The 18,587-nt window shown below is 43.7% G+C and overlaps 1 protein-coding gene across 1 annotated transcript in view; it reads right to left on the bottom strand.

The window, feature by feature from the left end:
• Positions 1–7,131: 7,131 nt before the first annotated feature.
• The window catches only part of SLC9A4 (solute carrier family 9 member A4), a 45,649-nt gene continuing 34,193 nt past the window's right edge, over positions 7,132–18,587 (bottom strand). Inside the window, exons 9-12 of the mRNA XM_006127647.4 lie at positions 16,790–16,886; positions 13,086–13,217; positions 11,337–11,427; positions 7,132–8,058 (exon numbers count right to left, since the gene is read on the bottom strand). Of these exons, the coding sequence (XP_006127709.2) occupies positions 7,697–8,058; positions 11,337–11,427; positions 13,086–13,217; positions 16,790–16,886 (682 nt within the window). The 3' untranslated portion in view covers positions 7,132–7,696. The remainder of the gene's footprint in view (positions 8,059–11,336; positions 11,428–13,085; positions 13,218–16,789; positions 16,887–18,587) is intronic.

Here is an 18,587-nt window from a genome sequence, read left to right as displayed (position 1 = left end):
TTTGCATACTATACCTATACCAAATTAGGGAGGTTTTTGTGTCAAGAGAAGTCAGTCAAATACCTTTTTTCATCAGTCCTCCTATTACAGGGAAGGGAAGCTAGTTTGAATAATGTTTTCAACTGAGTATAACCCTCCTCATAGGTCTGTATTTTGTTTGTAAGTAATTCTTGTAAGAGGGAAATGCTTTCTGCCTCCTTTTAATTGTCTTAAATGTGGTAACTGCTGTCAATTACAAAGCACAATTGGTGCATGAAAAGTTTTTTCTATGTATATAAATATATATATATATATATATATATTTTCCTCAAATACCTATTCAGACTTATTACCTTCTCAATGGAGGCAATGAAAGCTCATAGAAGAACTTTCGGGGTTTTATATTGTTAACAAGCCTATTCTTGAACGGAAATTATAACACAGGAGGTTGGTGTTTACAAAAGTATTGTAGCACACAGTGAGGGAACCAATGTTTTATTTCGCAACAACACAATCATGGGAACTATTGCATTCCAATGCTATGTCTACTGTACCAGGCAGCTATGCAACTATACCTATGCCAGCATTACCCCACAGAGTAGCTACAGCCTATTCTGACAGAAGAGGATTTTCCACTGGAATAGGAATATAACATCTCTGAGGGTATGTCTTCACTATGGGCTAGATCTATGGGGTAGTGATCGATCCAGCAGGGGTCAATTTATCATGTCTAGAAGACATGATAAAGTGACCACTGATCGCTCTCCTGTTGACTCCGGTACTCTGCCAGAACGAGAAAAGTAAGGGGAGTTGACGGGACAGTTTCTTCTGTCAGCCCAGTGCAGCGTGGACCTGCAGTAAGTAGTTCTAAGCTCTGTCAATTTGAGTTACACTACTAATGTAATTCAAATTGCATAGCTTTGATAGACCTGACCCCATAGTGCAGACCTGCCCAGAGGTAGGGTAGCTAGGTATAACCATTCTTCCACCAACCTACCTGCATCTACACCAGAAATTAGGCTGGCATAGTTATGTCATTGAGAGGTGTGGATTTGTTACCCTCCTGAGTGATGTAGCTGTTGTCCAAAGTTTCAAGTGAAGGCCCTGGCCAAACTTAGGGACAAACTAAAAAGTTGCCAAATGACACCTGACTTCGCAAGTAACAAACCAATAATAAAGGGAAGCCAATCAGACTTTAAGGTCCATCTTGGTGGACTGTGTTATTTGTATTTATTATTTGTATTACTGCTTCTAGTGGGTACATAGGTCTACATCCTCTCCTGATGTAAAAGCATAACTCAGGTAGCCTCTGTCACATGGATTTTCTCCAAATATCTTCTTTTTTAACTTGGACTGTAAGAGATTAGATGTTCTTAAACAGCAGGGGTTTTTCATTTATTCCAGGTTGTTTACAGAGAACATCCTTTCCATTCAAGTTCTTCCACTTTCTGTGCTGAGAGAATAAGAGGAACATTTTTAGTCCACTGTTTTGTTCAACAGAGGAAGTTTCAGTCACCTGACAGAGGAAATTTCAGTCACTTGATTGCCAAAGGGGTAGAAAGATGGATTGAGGGTCACCTAATCTCTTTGTTCACGTCTTTGTCATTCAAATGAGGGTAGTAACTTCCATGGTTTCTGGATTCTAACTGGTCTTTGGAAAATATGATGCGGCCTTTGCCTGAAAGGTGCTATGCAAGTTCAAAGTCCTATTATTATTGAACATGTATTACTCACACTGTATATACTGGTAGGTCTATGGGGAAAAGAGTAAGTCTGCTTTCAGCAAACAAAATTTTCCATACACAATCTCAACTTTAATTCACTGGTGGCTGTTCACGCTGCCCCCACCCCAGAGTATCTACCTGATGAAAGCCTTTAGTGATGGGAAATTTAGTGTGGGGTAAAGACAAATGGAACTGGCTACAAGTAGTTGTTTTTATTGCAAGAAGACTTAAAAATAAGAATCCATTTACTTCATCAATGAAGAATAAATATTGTTGTTCATTATTTCTTATCATTGCTGATAATAGTGTGTAGCCAAGACTAAATAGTAGGTGTTTCGCCCACCAGTTTCTAGTGCCCTGGAATTAGTAGCTGAAGTAGTAATAGATATTGTAGCCGTGTTAGTCTGGTCTAGCTGAAATAAAAAACAGGACTATGTAGCACATTAAAGACTAACCAGATGGTTTATTAGGTGATGAGGTTTCGTGGGTCAGACAAAGTGGGTCTGGCCTACGAAAGCTCATCACCTAATAAACCATCTTGTTAGCCTTTAAAGTGCTACATAGTTCTGTTTTTTGTTTTAGCTAAAGTAGTGATACACCAATGATACAATGATAGTGATACAGAATATTCATTTAAATATTGTATGGAAGTGTCATCTTCAAAGGACTAATGTTGTTTGGAAAATATTAACTAGATGTCTAGCTATTTGATTTGTTGATGCATACAGTTACTGTTTGCAGCTACAGCTCACTGTGGGCCAAAAATATGGGCACAGTTATTGCTGGTCCAAAATTGCACTGCTGAAAATCAAAGTCTCAACTTATTTTTTTCAGTCTTCTCTTCTGATAGAAGGGATAGGTAATGGGAATCTAAACTGGACTATAATCAACAAGAAGTAATATTAGCTCTTGAAATTTTACACCTGTGAAACCAAACCTACATGAGTTTCACTTGCATTTAAGATTCCGAAAAGAATCTCATAAGAAAATAAATAAACTAGGTAATTTAGCATCATAGCTCTTTAGTCCTTTTAACTGGGTCAGTCTATTATCATACTTCCTGCTATCTTTGGGTATGTCTACACTAGCTCATTAGTTCGAGCTAGGTAGGCAAATGAGGGCAACCGGAGTTGTAAATGAAGCCAGGGATTTAAATATCCCGGGCTTCATTTGTATGTTCCCAGGTGCCGCCATTTTTAAATCCCCCATTTGTTCAGACTAACTGCCCACGGCTAGACGCGGCAATTAAACGTTAATTCAAATTAACTCCTTAGTTCGAATTAACTGTTACTCCTCATTCCACGAGGAGTAACAGTTAATTCAAACTAAGGAGTTAGTTCGAATTAACATTTAACTGCCGCGTCTAGCCACGGGCAGTTAGTTCGGACTAAGGGGGATTTTAAAATGGCGGCGCCCGGGAACATGCAAATGAAGCCCGGGATATTTAAATCCCGGGCTTCATTTGCAACTCCGGTTGTCCTCATTTGCCTACCTAGTTTGAACTAACGAGCTAGTGTAGACATACCTCTAGATTTCAAAGTTCTTTATTACAGTGTGCTCTCCAACTAAAAATGCTTGCATTATTTGTCCTATGGGGAAATACCCACACATAATCAAGAAGATAGATTATCCATTTTTAATTGTGACAAGGTGGAGGAGGTAATCTTTTATTGTCCCAACTTCTGTTGGTTAAAAGAGACAAACTTTCAAGCTACACAGGGCTCTTCTTAAAATCACTGTGCAATCTCAACGGATGGTTGTGAACGGAGAGCCCCGGTCAAGAATCTCCTGGCGGAAAATCCCAGTCCTGCAGTGGGCCCAATACTTACTTTTAAACTTTCTGCAGATCCCCTGCAGTGCCATTATGGACCACTAGAGGTCCACAGACCACAGTTTGGGAACCATTGACCTAACCGCTATGCCTCATGTGGAGGTAGACTTATTAAATAGGGGTAGTAGGCGAGTTACATTTAATATAGACACTTACCGAGTTAGGTGACCAAAAGATAGCTGAGGTCAGTCTAACGCTGCAGCATAGACACTCTCTGCAACAATGGGTGGGGTTCTCTCATCGCTGTAGTTAATCCACCTCCTCAAGAGAGAGTAACACTGTCTACACCGGGGTTAGGTCAGCATAGCTGTGTGTCTCAATAGTGTGAATTTTTCACACTCCTGAGAACCGTAGCTAGGAGAATGCAAGTTCTCAGTGTAGACCAGCCCTTACTTCACTTACAGCCATTCAAAATGTTGCTGTAAAGATCACACTCTTCCAGTGCTTAATTTGTAATGAAAGAGGTGTCAGGGCTCAAGCAATTTTTTTACACACCTAACTGATGCGACAGGCCTAGAGGTTCTGGGGCTATGAATTGCCAAACCTACAGATGCCAGGGCTCAGCCCTAGGAAAGCCTGGCACAAATTAAGCACTGCTGTTCTCCTATGTTGTTGCTTCAATCACATCACTTCCCCCTTTGCATCTCTCTATTGGCCCCTCCTTCTCCACTGCAGTAAACACAAATGACTTGTCTTCTCTTATATAAGGCCTTTCACAGCCTCTCCCTGCCCTAGCTATATTTTCTTATGTAGCATCAAAACATCAGTCCACAGCTTCGCAATGCAATTGAAGCCAGTCTTGACTGCCCATTTGTGAAATTTGTGCTTTTCTCCCTTTTCACTTTTGATGCATGAAAGGAGCTCCCTGAAAGCATCATTTCAACCCTCACAGCTGATCCTCTCAGTATGGTTTGACTTTTCATATGTACATAGTGCATTACTTAAGCCCTCAATAAAATATAATAATGGAACTTTATAGTTATTGGCAAGTATTTTATATGGGCATCTGTTATATTGCTTCTTGGTTAATGGCCAACTAAACCATTAACAGCAAATAATGATGTAGAAGAAAAAAATCCTCCAGTGCTTCTTTCTAATGGCTAGAAAAACAAACTAAAGACAAACTACACATTGCCAGTTTAGGGACAGATCTTCAAGGTGTAACTCCTTTGACTTTTATCATTTGGTGCTGATTTACAACAGTTGAGGATCTGACCTGTTAATTTCTGGAAAATACAAGTTTTAAAATGAACAAATAGGAGGAGAATAGTCCCAGGCTCCCCATTGATTTCATTGTTATTTTTTAAAAAACATACACAAAATCAGATAAAAGAAATATCCTCTTACATGAAATTTTAAAATATGCTTGCTCCTTCTTCTCCTTTGATTGGCCTTTAAATATGCTGCACCCAAGGTTGTATAGAGAATTAAAGAGTACACATTTTAAGCACACTCTTTTAAAAATGCTTACATAAGTCTATCCTCAGTTCCATTGGATCCCTTTTTTCCCTAGGTAACCCCCAAGGCACCAATGGCCAGATGATGTGCATTCCCCAGCTGTTGCACATGTAGCAGTAGCTACCCCACCCCCCTATGTGAGATAGTCTGGTATAGCCATCCCCACAAATGCTCTCCATGAAATCTTGTGAAAGGGGAAATGTGCTGCATGCTTAACTCCTAATGATTTTTTTTTATACTGAAATTCTTCTTAAACTTTTTTCCTTGACGCTCTCTGTTTGCCCAGAATCTCACAGGCTGCATCTAGACTGGCATGATTTTCCGCAAATGCTTTTAACGGAAAAGCTTTTCCGTTAAAAGCATTTGTGGAAAAGAGCATCTAGATAGTCACGGACGCTTTTGCGCAAAAGCACTTTTGGCGGAAAAGTGTCCGTGCCAATCTAGACGCGGTTTTGCGCAAGAAAGCCTCGATCGCCATTTTCGCCATTGGGGCTTTTTTGCGCAAAATGGTTCTCAGTTGTCTACACTGGCCCTCTTGCGCAAAAGCATTTGCACAAGAGGGCTTTTTCCCAAACGGTAGAGTCATTGTATTTGCGGAAGAACACTGACAATCTTACATTAGATCGTCAGTGTTCTTGTGCAAATTCAAAGCAGCCAGTCTAGACGCAGCCACAGATTTCTCCAAGGAGAACACTGATGCTGTACAAAGATTTCACTCCTTTTACCCTATCATCCCCTCCCATCTTTTGAACCTCTGCTCCCTCCAACTTTCTCTCCACCACCAATTTCAAAGAGCCTCTCCCACTTGCAAGACCGACCCATCAGCTGATCCTCTTGAGCCCAGCCTCCTACCTGACTTTGGAGTTCATGGAGTGCATAGTCCCCATGCTTACCCACTGGCTTTTATGTATTTATGTTGTTCTATGAAACTGTAACAGTTCCATTGCTATGGGGACCTTCTGTGGTCTCTGTGAAGTGGGGTGGATTTCATCCTAAAAGAGTCATGAAATGGTAGCATGCATTGCACATTAAGAAAATACCAGGTAGGTGTGCAAAGTGACACTTTAAAATAATGTTATGATTTCAGTTGGATAACACCAATTTAATTTGCTTTTTCCCCAACTCATTAAAACTGTCTACAGGGTCTTAAATACAACCTATAATTTTCTATTGTCATCATGAGTAGGTGAGAGCAGGTCAAATTCCCACCACCTGATGTGGTGAATTTCCAAATATTTTCCTCCTCTGCTTTGGAGATTTTAATTAAGAAAGCCAGGAGAACTCTTGTTATATATTCAGCAAAGTATTATGTTGTTATTAGAAATGGACCTGAGCCACCATGTTCAGATCTGAACTTTCTCAATATTTGGGGCTATTTTAGTTCATCCTGTAGAAGAGATATGGCTAGTCATAAAGTTTGGACCTAGACACAAACTTTTCCAAAGTTTAGGAATTATTGGATCTAGAGATTTGGTTTAACTCTCTCCTCAGTTATTATGTGCAATTGCCCTTTTGTTTCATAACGTGGAATTTTGTTTTTGGATTTTTAGACATTTTATTCATTGTTTATTCAGTGCCAATACAAAAGATAACATTCATTCTTCTGCTAATAGTTGTGCCATTGCCTCTGTACCATTAAAGGAAGCCGAATACTGTACTTTCTTTGCACATAGTGAAAAAATATAAATAGGACTTGGGTTTCATCAAATTTTTGCATGCATTTAGTATAGATGATATGCTAAATTCTTTTAACTTCTGAATTCTATTTTGAATTGTGAACAGAAAGAAAATGGAATTTTTCTTTCAGTGGTGCTTACCAAATTTTTCAGATCAGGTGTTTGTTGGACCAAATCAGAAGTACATTGTAAGAGATGAGGCATAGTGATCAATTATACATCTCGGCTACATCTAGACTGGCACGATTTTCCCAAATGCTTTTAACGGAAAAGTTTTCCTTTAAAAGCATTTGCGGAAAAGAGCGTCTAGATTGGCACAGACACTTTTCCGCAAAAGCACTTTTTGCAGAAAAGCGTCCGTGCCAATCTAGATGCTCTTTTGCGCAAAAAAGCCCCGATCGCCATTTTCACCATCGGGGCTTTTTTGCGCAAAACAAATTTGAGCTGTCTACACTGGCCTTTGCGCAAAAGGACTTTTGCCCGAACGGGAGCAGCATAGTATTTCCGCAAGAAGCATTGATTTCAGACAGTAGAAAGTCAGTGTTCTTGCAGAAATTCAAGCGGCCATTGTAGACAGCTGGCAAGTTTTTCTGCAAAAGCAGGTGCTTTTGCGGAAAAACTTGCCAGTCTAGACACAGCCATATAGGCCCCCATCCAGGAAAGAATGTCATCCTGTGCTTAACTTTAAGCATGTGAAGTCAATGGGATTTCTCATGAGCTCAACCGAAGCACATGCTTGAGTGCTGTATTGGTTCATAGCCGTATTACAGAAGACAGAATTATGTGATACCATCGGTGAGATAACATGCGTCTGGATATTTACAATAATTTACGTTAACATACAACCCTTTTCCAGCAGATTCTGTAGTCATTTACCATCAGGGGCTTGAGGCAAAATTAGCTTGATCTGAGTATTCAAGCATTTGATTCCCTGCAGAACTTCTAAGAACCTTTTGCACTGTGCTTGGAACTGGGATCAGATTTAGTTCAAAGGTCCCAAAATGAACACTTATTACATAAGAACGTTGCTATTTTCTCCAGAATGGGGAGGTTGGGGCCTTGTGGAAATGTCTCACATTTTTTTTCTCTGCTGCCCATTTGATGGATGGTCTTGCTGCTCCTTCCTCCTCTGATTGATAACCCTTTATATCTTCTTCAAACACTGCCTCAAACCTAAGCTTAGGCATTAAAGCTGGTCTTCTTATTCTAGAAGTTTGATCCTTCCTGTGTAGGCTTCCTCTCTGGCCTTCAAAATCTGACAGTTTCTCTCTTTTCTCTAACAGTTCCATTGGCACCATCTCCTGCTGCCGAGAGTTTGCTCCAACAGAACATGCTCGCAGCTGTGAACTGAGCATTCGGGAGACCACTGAATGAGAACTGCTGCTATCACCTGGGCATGAACACAAAAGGGAATGATTTTATTAACAATAAAAGAGAGAGTATTTTATTAAGAACTATTACATGAAAATACTTAATATAATAAAGTATTAGTCTGAGATCATAAGGTTACACTGGAGCTGTAGTGTTTGCAGCAATTACTGGAAAATAAAGTATATTTTATTATGCGGGATGCCTTAAAAAAACCCTATATTTCTTTAGTAGGGGAGAGACACAATTTTTGGTGGATAACACATCCTGTATTGGGCTTTGCTCTACCCTTAATACATGAGCATACTTTGCTCCATCTTACTAGCTCTCAGTGCTGCTACTGTCATTATTATATTTAGTGCAGCAGACACATTCTTCTAAGGTTTAAGTTCTGCAAAGATATTCAGGCAGATAACCAAACCCATAGTTCTGAAGCATTACAGAAAACATCCCCTAGGACTGAATGTGATTAGTGAGAAGGTTTCAACTGAAAAACAGGATGACTTCCAGGTCACCTGTAATTAACAAGACAAAAAGAACCAGTTGCACCTGAAAGTTTGGCTTCTAGGCCCTTTGATTAACTTGGGTGTATCAGAGCACAAGCCTTTCATGGAATTCGAGTTCCCTAATCTTATTAGAAACACACCCTCTAGCACCCCAAGCACTTCCTTGGTCTCTGGTACAAACTTTTGCCTATCTACACCAAGGTGAACTAGTCCTCTTGCCCTATTTATTTAACTAAGCAAATCTCTGCTCTTTTATTACTTACAAGCCATTTGAAATCTAAAGATGTAAAAATAAATTAGCTATACTATTACATAATTACTCATAACAATACAGGAACTTCTAAAAACAAAAATACTTGAAAGATTATAAAACAGATGACATCCAACTGCAATTAAACACATGCATATAGTTGTTTCAAAGAAAATGGACATTTTCTTAGATTTGAAAGAGGACTGGAGACAATAAGAAGTGGCCTATATCTAGCCAGGTAGGGTAATCAGTGCTACAAAGTGTCAGATGTATTGGCCATGGAAATATTTACGTCTGTGAAACATGAGAATAATGACCACTATTTTGCAATTTGGCTATTTTGTTTTACCCATGCTGCCTGGGACACTCAAGTAACCTAAATCCCAGATCCTCACATATATTTAGATGCCTAAGTCCCATGGGATATGTCAAAGTGACTAATTTTCTTTATATCTCATTGACCCAATGTGTTCTGCTGAAGTTTATTTTGTCTTCCCTGATTATTAACCAGTGGGTAGCACAAAGCTTCTGATTATTGTAAACTCCCTGCATAGATTCACTGATTGTACCTTTAAAACTATATGCCCTGAGCTAGATTTTCAGCCCAGCCTCAGCTGCTTTGCACCATTCCTGGGCTATGTCCCAAATTCTCCAAAGAAAAAATAGGAGATTTGCTAGTGGCAGCAATAAGGGAAGGATTAGGCCCTAAGAAAGGGACTGTGATAGCTCTTCTTATCATATGCTGTTTTGTGCTGAAAATTTTAACACATTTTTAGCAGGACTGATATCCCTTGAACCATAAATCCTGTTAGTTGCCTCCCATTGTTCTATATCTATATTTTGGAATCTCTGACAATAAATAACTTTGAAGGTTTTGGTGGGGTTCTTATCAACCAATATATGCACAAGCTAAAGTGGGTAGTTTGCTCACACAGATCACAAAAACATTCTTTGATTTCAATAGGGAAAAAAAGAAATGGAACAGAGTAAATCATTTTACACATGCAGGAAACATGCAACATTTGGCTTTTCCCCTTTTCCCACAAGGATGATTAAAAATACCTTCACTGCCATTTTTTAAATTTTGCCAAAAAATGAATAGTCATTCTCAACAGCCAAAACACGTGTTTCAGGAATTCAGAGGTAAACAAAAATGGAAGGATGTCTAATGGACTTGATCTCCACTGGACTCCATCCATTGTCCTATTACCCAGGACAAGGACAATGGATAGAGAGCTAGCTCAGCTAAGAGACCAGTATTCCATGCCTCGCTCTGACACTGGCCTGCTGTGTGATCCTGACAAGTCACATCACTGCTCTAAACCTGTTTCTCCTCCCAGTCTCTGTCTTGTCTACTTAGATGGAAAGCTCTTCACAGTAGGACTGCATCTTACTATGTGTATGTAAAGTACATAGAATTTGTGGGCCTGATCTGTCACCATCATACAAAGAAAGTATTTGTCACAGTGGAGATGAGGGAAGAGATAATAGACACTCTGGGACATACTGTATCCGAATCCCCAGTGACTTCCTAGCTCTTGAGGTAAAGACATGGGATTCTGGGAAATATGACAGCCAAAAGACACTCTAGTGTTCCATCATTTAGGGAACAAAGGGAATGGCACCCTCTGATTTTCTGAAAGGTGGAACTTCTGGGGGCCTATAGATATTGGTAACTTGATGTGAGAAAATTATTCAGGCAAAATTATAACCTATTAAAATTATAGTTTTAGTCACTAAAAAGTGTGTTATGTTTTGTTTGTCCCCACCTCTCTCTCCTGCTTAGTGTCATTTACATATTTGATGTTCATTAGTACACTTATTCTTAGCTTTAGTATAAACCATCTCGGTGCTTTACATTGAAATAAAGAGTGAGCCAGCAGGCTGGTGTATGTACACTTGTCTGTTTGGAGGCAGGGAACATAAAAATTCCTGTGAGCATCCAGTCAGGGTGCCTAGACATGTCTGGGGAAATTGCAGACTTGGAACTCAATGATTGCTAATGTGCAAGGTAAGGTTCAGACTGGCAGAGTCTCAAGGAGTTTGCGGAAGTGGCAGGGAAGTGACCCCAGCAAATCCCTCCCTTGCTGAGGCACAGGGGTAACACATGAGCTTATGGTTCTCAGTGACCTGAGCAGATGACCACAGCTGGTGTGATATGAACAACACATAGGGTACGTCTAAACTACATGCCTCCGTCGACGGAGGCATGTAGATTAGCCAGATCGGCAGAGGGAAATGAAGCTGCGATTAAAATAATCGCGGCTTCGTTTAAATTTAAATGGCTGCCCCGCTCTGCCGATCAGCTGTTTGTCAGCAGATCGGGGCAGTCTGGACGCGCCACGCCGACAAAGAAGCCTTTCTTGATCGGCACAGGTATGTAGTCTAGACACACCCATAGAGACAGAAAGGTGAAAGGGATGTGTCCCCTTTAAAGAAACTTTGGATTTTGTAGGAGATGATGTAAAATTCATGGAGCAAATTCTCTGTTTTTCACTGTATCCTTTTGGAGTAGTATGCAGAGTAAAGTGTGTGTTGTGTTACCTGTAAAAGCATCATGCCTTGCTTTTTGTTGTCTATCTGGATAGCGAGTACCATAGGGTAAAGAGAGGAAACGCACATTTGTGGTGCTAGCCTACATGCAAAGACAGAAAAACATACAGTACATTTAATTGTGACAACGTGGATTCAGAAGCAGAACCAGTTCAGCATGCAGGACATTCCAAGCTGTTAACTTACACATTTTAAACTATATGGGCCAAATTCAATCTGAGATAAATGGGGGCAAATTGCTAAGGAAGATTCTGGATTAAAGACAATGGAAAGTTAGTATAACAATAGAGGTGCTGTTTTGGCATTCAGTGATGGGCCAAACCAATGAACTTACACACTAAGGGGCTGTAAAGCTGTCTTACTGTGAGAATAGCACCTAGCAACAAGATCCAAATAAGCAGCTGTGGTTTTTTAGATAGTGCTGTTTTTGCGCTATACCTGCCTTCCTTCAGCACTTTCAGTGGCTGATTCTGACCCCATTTACAGTGAATTTACACCAGTCCAAACAGGATCAGAATCTGGCCCTAATATGATCCAAAGCCAGCTGAAGTCAATGGAAAGAGTCCCAGTGACTTAAAAGGGCTTTGCCTTAGTCCCTAGGGCCATGTCTACTCTAGGCGATTATTTCAATTTACTAAGTTTGTCTTCTGGACACAAATTTGAAGTTCCATGTCCTCACTATTGGGAAGAATCAAATGTAGTCTGAGGTAGCACATCCACATTAATGGAGCCTGCCTCAGACTTAGAGCCCGAGGAAGAACTCTGGGAAGTTGCGAGAGGCCCCCCCAGGGGCCAGATAGTTAGTCTACACTAATGTTATTTCTGATTTACAAATTCAGGAATAGCGTTACTCCTCATGGCCTGATCTACACTAGGATTTTAGTCCAAAATAATCCCATCAAAGTCAGATTTGTGAGTGATGCTTCCACACTACCAAGCCCGTTATTCCAGAATAAGGGGTTTCAGGATTCAAATTCTGTACTCCTGTTTTTCATGAGAACTAACACTATTCCTGAACTTGTAAATCCAAAATAATGTTAGTGTGGATACTCTGGTGCCACTAATTCAAACTTACTGGCTTCCATGTGGCTTCCCACAGTTCCCCAGAGTGCTTCCTGGGGCTCTGAGTTCGAGGTAGCACGTCCACATTAACAGAGCTTGCCTCGGACTACATTCAATTCTTCCCCGTGGTGAGGATATTGAAGTTCAAATTTGTAAAATTGGGTGCCCAGAAGTCGAATTTAATAAATTCAAAATAATCTCCTAGTGTAGACATAGCTCATGAAAAGCAGGTCTACAGAGTTCAAATTCCGTGGTTTCTTATTCTAGAATAGCGGGCTTGGTAGTGTGGACACGTAGCTTAGAAAATTGACCCTAGGGGGTTAATTTCGGACTACGGTCCTACTGTAGCCCAGGCCTAGGTGTGTCTGCTTCCCTTGTTTTGTTGCACACACAGTTAATGACAAGTTAGCACAAGTAACAGTGGTTTACCGTTTAAAACCAATCACACTGTGTTCTGACCGACTTACAAGTGACATGTCATTGACATAACTTGATCACATCATTGTTGAATATGGCTCTTTGTTTCCAGGTGCTTTCCTCTTTCATTGCTCTGTGTGAAATATTCATTCTAACTATTGCAAAAGCAAACTTTTGCAATTGGCTGGGGTCCGAATATCCAGAGACATACAGGTATTTTTATGCCCTGATCACATGAATTGTAGTTTGCATAACAGTTACCGGTTTCCCCCAAGGTAAGCTGTTTCCTTTCCAGACATTCTGCCTCAGGCTGTGCTGGCGACGGATGAGAATTTCTTTTGCCTGTTTCTCACTTGTTTCTGTTGGCAGGTTGTGCCTGTTATAAGACGGTGTCTGAAATAGAAAGTATATTTATTTAACTCTTTTCCCAATGCACATTTGCTGTGTTGGCTGAAGCAGCACAGTCCAGCATGCTACTGGGAACAAGGAACTTCTCTGCGGTTCTGTTCCTGGCTCTGCCATAGATTCACTACGAGATCTGGCATACTTTTTTTAACTTCTCTGGGACAGAGCCAGGCTTTCAGTATGGCCCCCTCATACCACTCTAGTCTTGCCCGAGCTGTGCAGCTGTGGATTCCCCATTGTGGAGAAAACCCCAGGTGGTAGACAGCCAGGTCTACACTATCCTTATTCACATGCCAGAATGCTCAGTCAAAAAGAGACCTTTGGTGGCTCTGATTAGCACCACTGACCAGGCCATTAAAATTTTGGCTAGGACAGGACTGGTAGGTTCCCTGCCTGGTTCCATGCAGCTCCCAGATAGCCAGGGGCGCTCCGCATGCTACCTCTGCTCCAAGCACTGATTCCGTACCTCCCATTAGCCAGGAACCACAGCCACTGGGGGCTGCCTAAGAGCCAAAGGAATTGCCTGAGGTAAGCACTGCCCAGAGCCTATACCCTGCACCTACTTCCATGCCCCTTCCCCAGCTCAGAATCCCCTTTTGCATCCAAACTCCCTCTCAGAGCCTGCAGCCCCTCCCACACTCCAAACCCCTTTCTCAACTCCCTGCTGTACCTCAAACTTCCTATTGTTGACACCACCCCAAAGTCTGTACTCCCAGCCAACCTCACCCTCTCCTACACTCCAACCCACTGCCCCAGCCCAGAGTCCCCTCCCACATGGATCCCTGAGGGTATGTCTACACTACCCTCCTAGTTCGACCTAGGGTGGTAATGTAGGCATACCGCACTTGCAAATGAAGCCCGGGATTTGAATTTCCCGGGCTTCATTTGCATAAGCGGGGAGCTGCCATTTTTAAATCCCCGCTGCTTCGAACCCCGTGTAGCATGGCTACACGGGGCTCGAACTAGGTAGTTCGGACTAGGTTCCTATTCCGAGGTGTACCGGTAGTTCAGAATAGGAATCCTAGTCCGAACTACCTAGTTCGAGCCCCGTGTAGCCGCGCTACATGGGGTTCAAAGCAGCGGGGATTTAAAAATGGCGGCTCCCCGCTTATGCAAATGAAGCCCGGGAAATTCAAATCCCGGGCTTCATTTGCAAGTGCGGTATGTCTATGTTACCTTCCTAGTTCGAACTAGGAGGGTAGTGTAGACATACCCTAATTTCTCACCCCATCCCAGAGCCCTCAACCCCTCTCACATCCCCCAACCCCTGCAGCAGCCTGATGAAAATGAGTAAGTGAGTGAGGATAGGAGAGAGCAAGCGATAGAGGGCAGGAAGGAGTGAGTGGGCTTGGGGCCTCAGAAAAGGGGTGGGATCTTGGGGCAGGAAAGGGGAGGGGAAGTGTGTTTGGTGTTGTGTGATTAGAAAGCTGGCAACCCTACCCATCCTACAGATTTGTGGCCAAGCCCTGGATGAAAGGATTTCATAAGCTGGAGGACACAAGGGTAGCAGATTAGTAGAAATGTTGGTGCTGCCCAGAACTCCCTAACCCTGCACCCCTTCCCATCCCAAACTCCCTCCCACCCACCTGCCTAAGGCTCTGGGATGTAGTTTGAGTGGGTGGAGGAGTCTAGGGTGCATGCTCTGAGATGGAATTTGGGTGCTGAGTACAGATTCTGGGTTCAGGCAGGGAATTGGGGTGTAGGAGGGTGCAGGCTCTGGGAGGCAGTTTGAGTGCAAGAGCGGGTGAGGGTAGGGCGCTGGGAGGGAATGAGGGTGTGGGAAGGAGCCTGGGGCAGTATTCCATGTAAGCTGTGCACTTGTGCGACTGCTCAGGAGAGATTCAAATGCCACCCAGCTGATTAGCAGAGCACCCACAGCTCGGCTTTGTGGATCTGCTGGGGGTGCACATTCTCACATGCCTCAACATACATGGAAACATTTATTATGCACGTGGATGGAAAAGATGAGAGGGAACTTTGGTCTAGGGTGCAGGCTGTGGGCCAGGGCAGGGGGTGGTGGCTCAGGAAGGCATGAGGGTGCAGATTCTGGGATGGAGTTTGAGTCTGGGAGGGCCTGGGGTGCAGCCTCTGGGAGAGAGTTTTGGGAGTGGGAGGCGCAGGCTCTGGGAGGGAGTGGGGGTGATTACCTGGGGCACATCACCCTGGCAGTAGCTCCTAAGCACGGGAGGCCAGGGAGGTCTTCATTTGCTGTTTGTCCCCGCAGCTCCCATTGGCCGCAGGGGCAGTTGGGGCAGGGGCAGCATGCAGACACACCCCTCCCCACAGAGGCTGCAGGGAAGTGCCAGCACCCAGCAGAGTGAGCAAGAAGGAATCTGCTTTAGCCCCACTGCTCTGCTGGTGCTGGGAGCCCTCCAACCCTTTTAAATCACCAGGGGGCAGTAGAAGGGCCAGGTGATGCACCAGCGGGAGCACGCAGGGGCAGCAGGTGGGGCCAGGGGAGAGACCTGGCCCCGGACTTTGCTGGAGCAGGGCCCTCGGGCCAGGAATATTCCTGTAGCCTGGACCCCAGCACTATGCCTGCTTAGGAATCAAGAGAGTGCAAAGAATGCATCTTTGTGCCCTTTCCCTCCCGCCCAGTTCTTGCACCAGATAAATCTGTCAGACCCAAGGAATGAAGGACTGATCCCTCTAATTTCTAGGCCTGTTCTCCTCTTCAGAGGCAGCCCAGCTTGGCATTTTATGTCCTTCCAACAAAAGTTTCCATTTTTTGCCAGCATTATTCCCCATCTCTGAGCAGCCGAAATCAGCCCCAGCTCATGGTGGGAGGGAATTCTTCCCCTATCATCCTATCGTGAGGGCAGGGTTTGCCTCCCACAGAGCAAACCATGAAACCTGCCCCCCCCCCCCCCAAACCTGGCAAATTTGCACTGAGGTCCTGAATCTCCTGAATAGCAGCTCTGGTCCCTAATGGCCCTCTCCTTCACTGAGGTCAAAATAATAACAGTCTTAAATCTCCTCTGCAGGTGATTTGCTTTAAAAAATGTACCTGCTGCATATGTTGAGGTAAATCCCCCTATTCCTGAATTCCACCTCAGCGCCATCACCTCGGTTGCCATGGCAACACCCTGCAAGTCTGCGGCTGTCACAGGTCACAGCTTGTGTGTGACTAGAGAGAGGGACTGGAAAGTGAAACTACATACACTAGGTGTTGGGCAACATCAGAAAAGAGTCACTGAGATCTTTACAGCTAGGGAAGCCTGACCCCTAGAGCTAGTTTCTGGGGTTATGGTCCTGTTAGATTGCAGACCAGAACTCAGAGTGAAAAGCTAGAAGCTAAACTCCCTTTTACTTTTTGTGCTGTAGGATGTGGGCATAATAGGCCAGATCTTCCGCTGGTATAAATCAGAGTGCCCCCCATTAAAATCCAGTTGACACCAGATGAGGAGCTAGCTTAATATTTCCCATTTACATTGTTCAATGCTGAGAAGAATAATTCAATCTTTGCAGCTGCCATTGGCTGTTGTGATGATTGTGAGGAGGGCAAACATGCTCTTTTGATCTACAAGCACAGAGCTTGGTTACAAGAATCACTTACATACCCTTTGTCGTACTTGATACAGACCATGCGCCAGCATGTCCTGCATGGACTCCACCTCTGCAGGGGAAAGCCTATGCATTCTGTGATTTCTATAGCTCCTGTAAACAGAAGGGAGTGATAAACAAATGATACTAATCACACAGGAATGACCTTTCCTATAAAATTATATATTTTCTTATGTTATTATTTCTAGAGCCCTGAAGACAGGAATGACACTTTCCTGGCCAATGATACTAAACTGTCAACAAAAGCTAAAAAAGAAAACTTCTTAGTTTGGGGGAAGGGAGTTTGCTCTTTGCATTAAGAATGTTAAGGACTAGTCGACTAGTCAACTATCCGATAAGTAAAAGCTTATCGGATAGTCAGTCGACTAGTTGACTAGTTAATTACCCCCCTCTTTATTGCCTCTATCAGATAGATGCAGCAAAAGGGGGGGAAGGAGGAGGGAAAGGTGTTCTACAAAGAGGCAGCGCTGCACAGCTGAGCCCAGGCTCAGCTGTGCTGGGCTGCCCCTTTGAAAGGAGGAGGCAGCATACAATGGGCAGCACCACACAGCCAGGGCCGGACGGAGGCATGGGCGAGCCAGGCAGCTGCCCAGGGCACCAGCCCACGGGGGGTGCCTGATGACAGCTGTAAGGGGCGTGCGGTGTCCCTTATAGCTGCCATCAGGAGCTGCGTGCCTGGCTCCCGCAGCGTCGGCACCGTGGCACTGGACAGCAGAGCCCTTGCCCCCATGGCTGCGGGGCCCTGCACGGCCTGGCGCATGTGCCAGCAGCGCTGGCCGGGCTGGGCTGGGCAGCGCATGCACTGTGCACCCCGGGGGTGGGCCTGCGCATGTGCCCTGCACCCAGGGGGCGGTGCCACACGCCCAGGCCCAGGGTGCCAAAAGGGCTCAGGCCAGCCCTGCACACAGCTGAGCCACTGGGGATCAGCTGTGCAGTACTGTCCCTTTGAACGCCGGTTCTGTGTTTCAAAGGGACAGCCCCACTCAGCTGTGTGGCACTGTCCCTTTGAAATGCAGAGGAGGCATTTCAAAGTGGCGCTGTGGAGCCCGGGCTTAGCTGGGGAGTCCCCAGCTGACCCCGGCTCTGTGGGGAATTTCAAATCCACAGTGCAGCATGGCTCCTGCAGTCAGCGGGAGATTTTAAGTTTAACAAACAAGAGCTAAAAAGGACAGTCCCATAGAAATGGAGAAAGTTCAGGATTTACCAAGGGGATGTCACAGCCCCGGTGCTTTGGCTGGCAGGTCTAGAAAATGTTTACAGTTGTCTTGTAACTGGGGAAATGATCATCATGACAAATCCCAAAGGGAGATGGCCTTCTTGTGGACAGAGCGTAACTTGAGTCAATCTTTGGGTAGGTGCTTAAGGTGATCAAACAGCTTTTCAGTTTATGTTCATCACTGGCAATCTTCTAGTGCCACCACAGTGTTTGACACCCATGTGATGATGGCTGAGTAGAGGCATTCCTTGTACTCACCCCTTGGAATACTTACCCTTCCATTCTAATAATACATCCCTACCAAGAAAGCTGCCAAAACCAAATAATTGCATATGGAGGTGGTTGCTGGGTTCAACTAACTATGTCCAATCATTTGATTGGAACAGCTGACAAAGATATGACAAAAATCAAAACCAGCAGTCCAATGCTCTTCAGCCTTCCTCTGTGCTCATGCTTCATTTCTCTACAATAGAGCTAGTATAATCTTGATTCTATATGTCTGCAACTTCATAGTAAGTTTGAGGTCTGAGGTCGTGGTGTATAGCTCCCTCACTTATCTTAAGCTGCAAGAAAATGCG

Source organism: Pelodiscus sinensis, chromosome 1, assembly GCF_049634645.1.
Source record: "Pelodiscus sinensis isolate JC-2024 chromosome 1, ASM4963464v1, whole genome shotgun sequence".
NCBI classification, from domain to species: Eukaryota; Metazoa; Chordata; order Testudines; family Trionychidae; genus Pelodiscus; species Pelodiscus sinensis.
The sequence above is the reverse complement of the archived record's forward strand: the minus strand, read 5'-3'. Positions and strand labels throughout refer to the sequence as shown.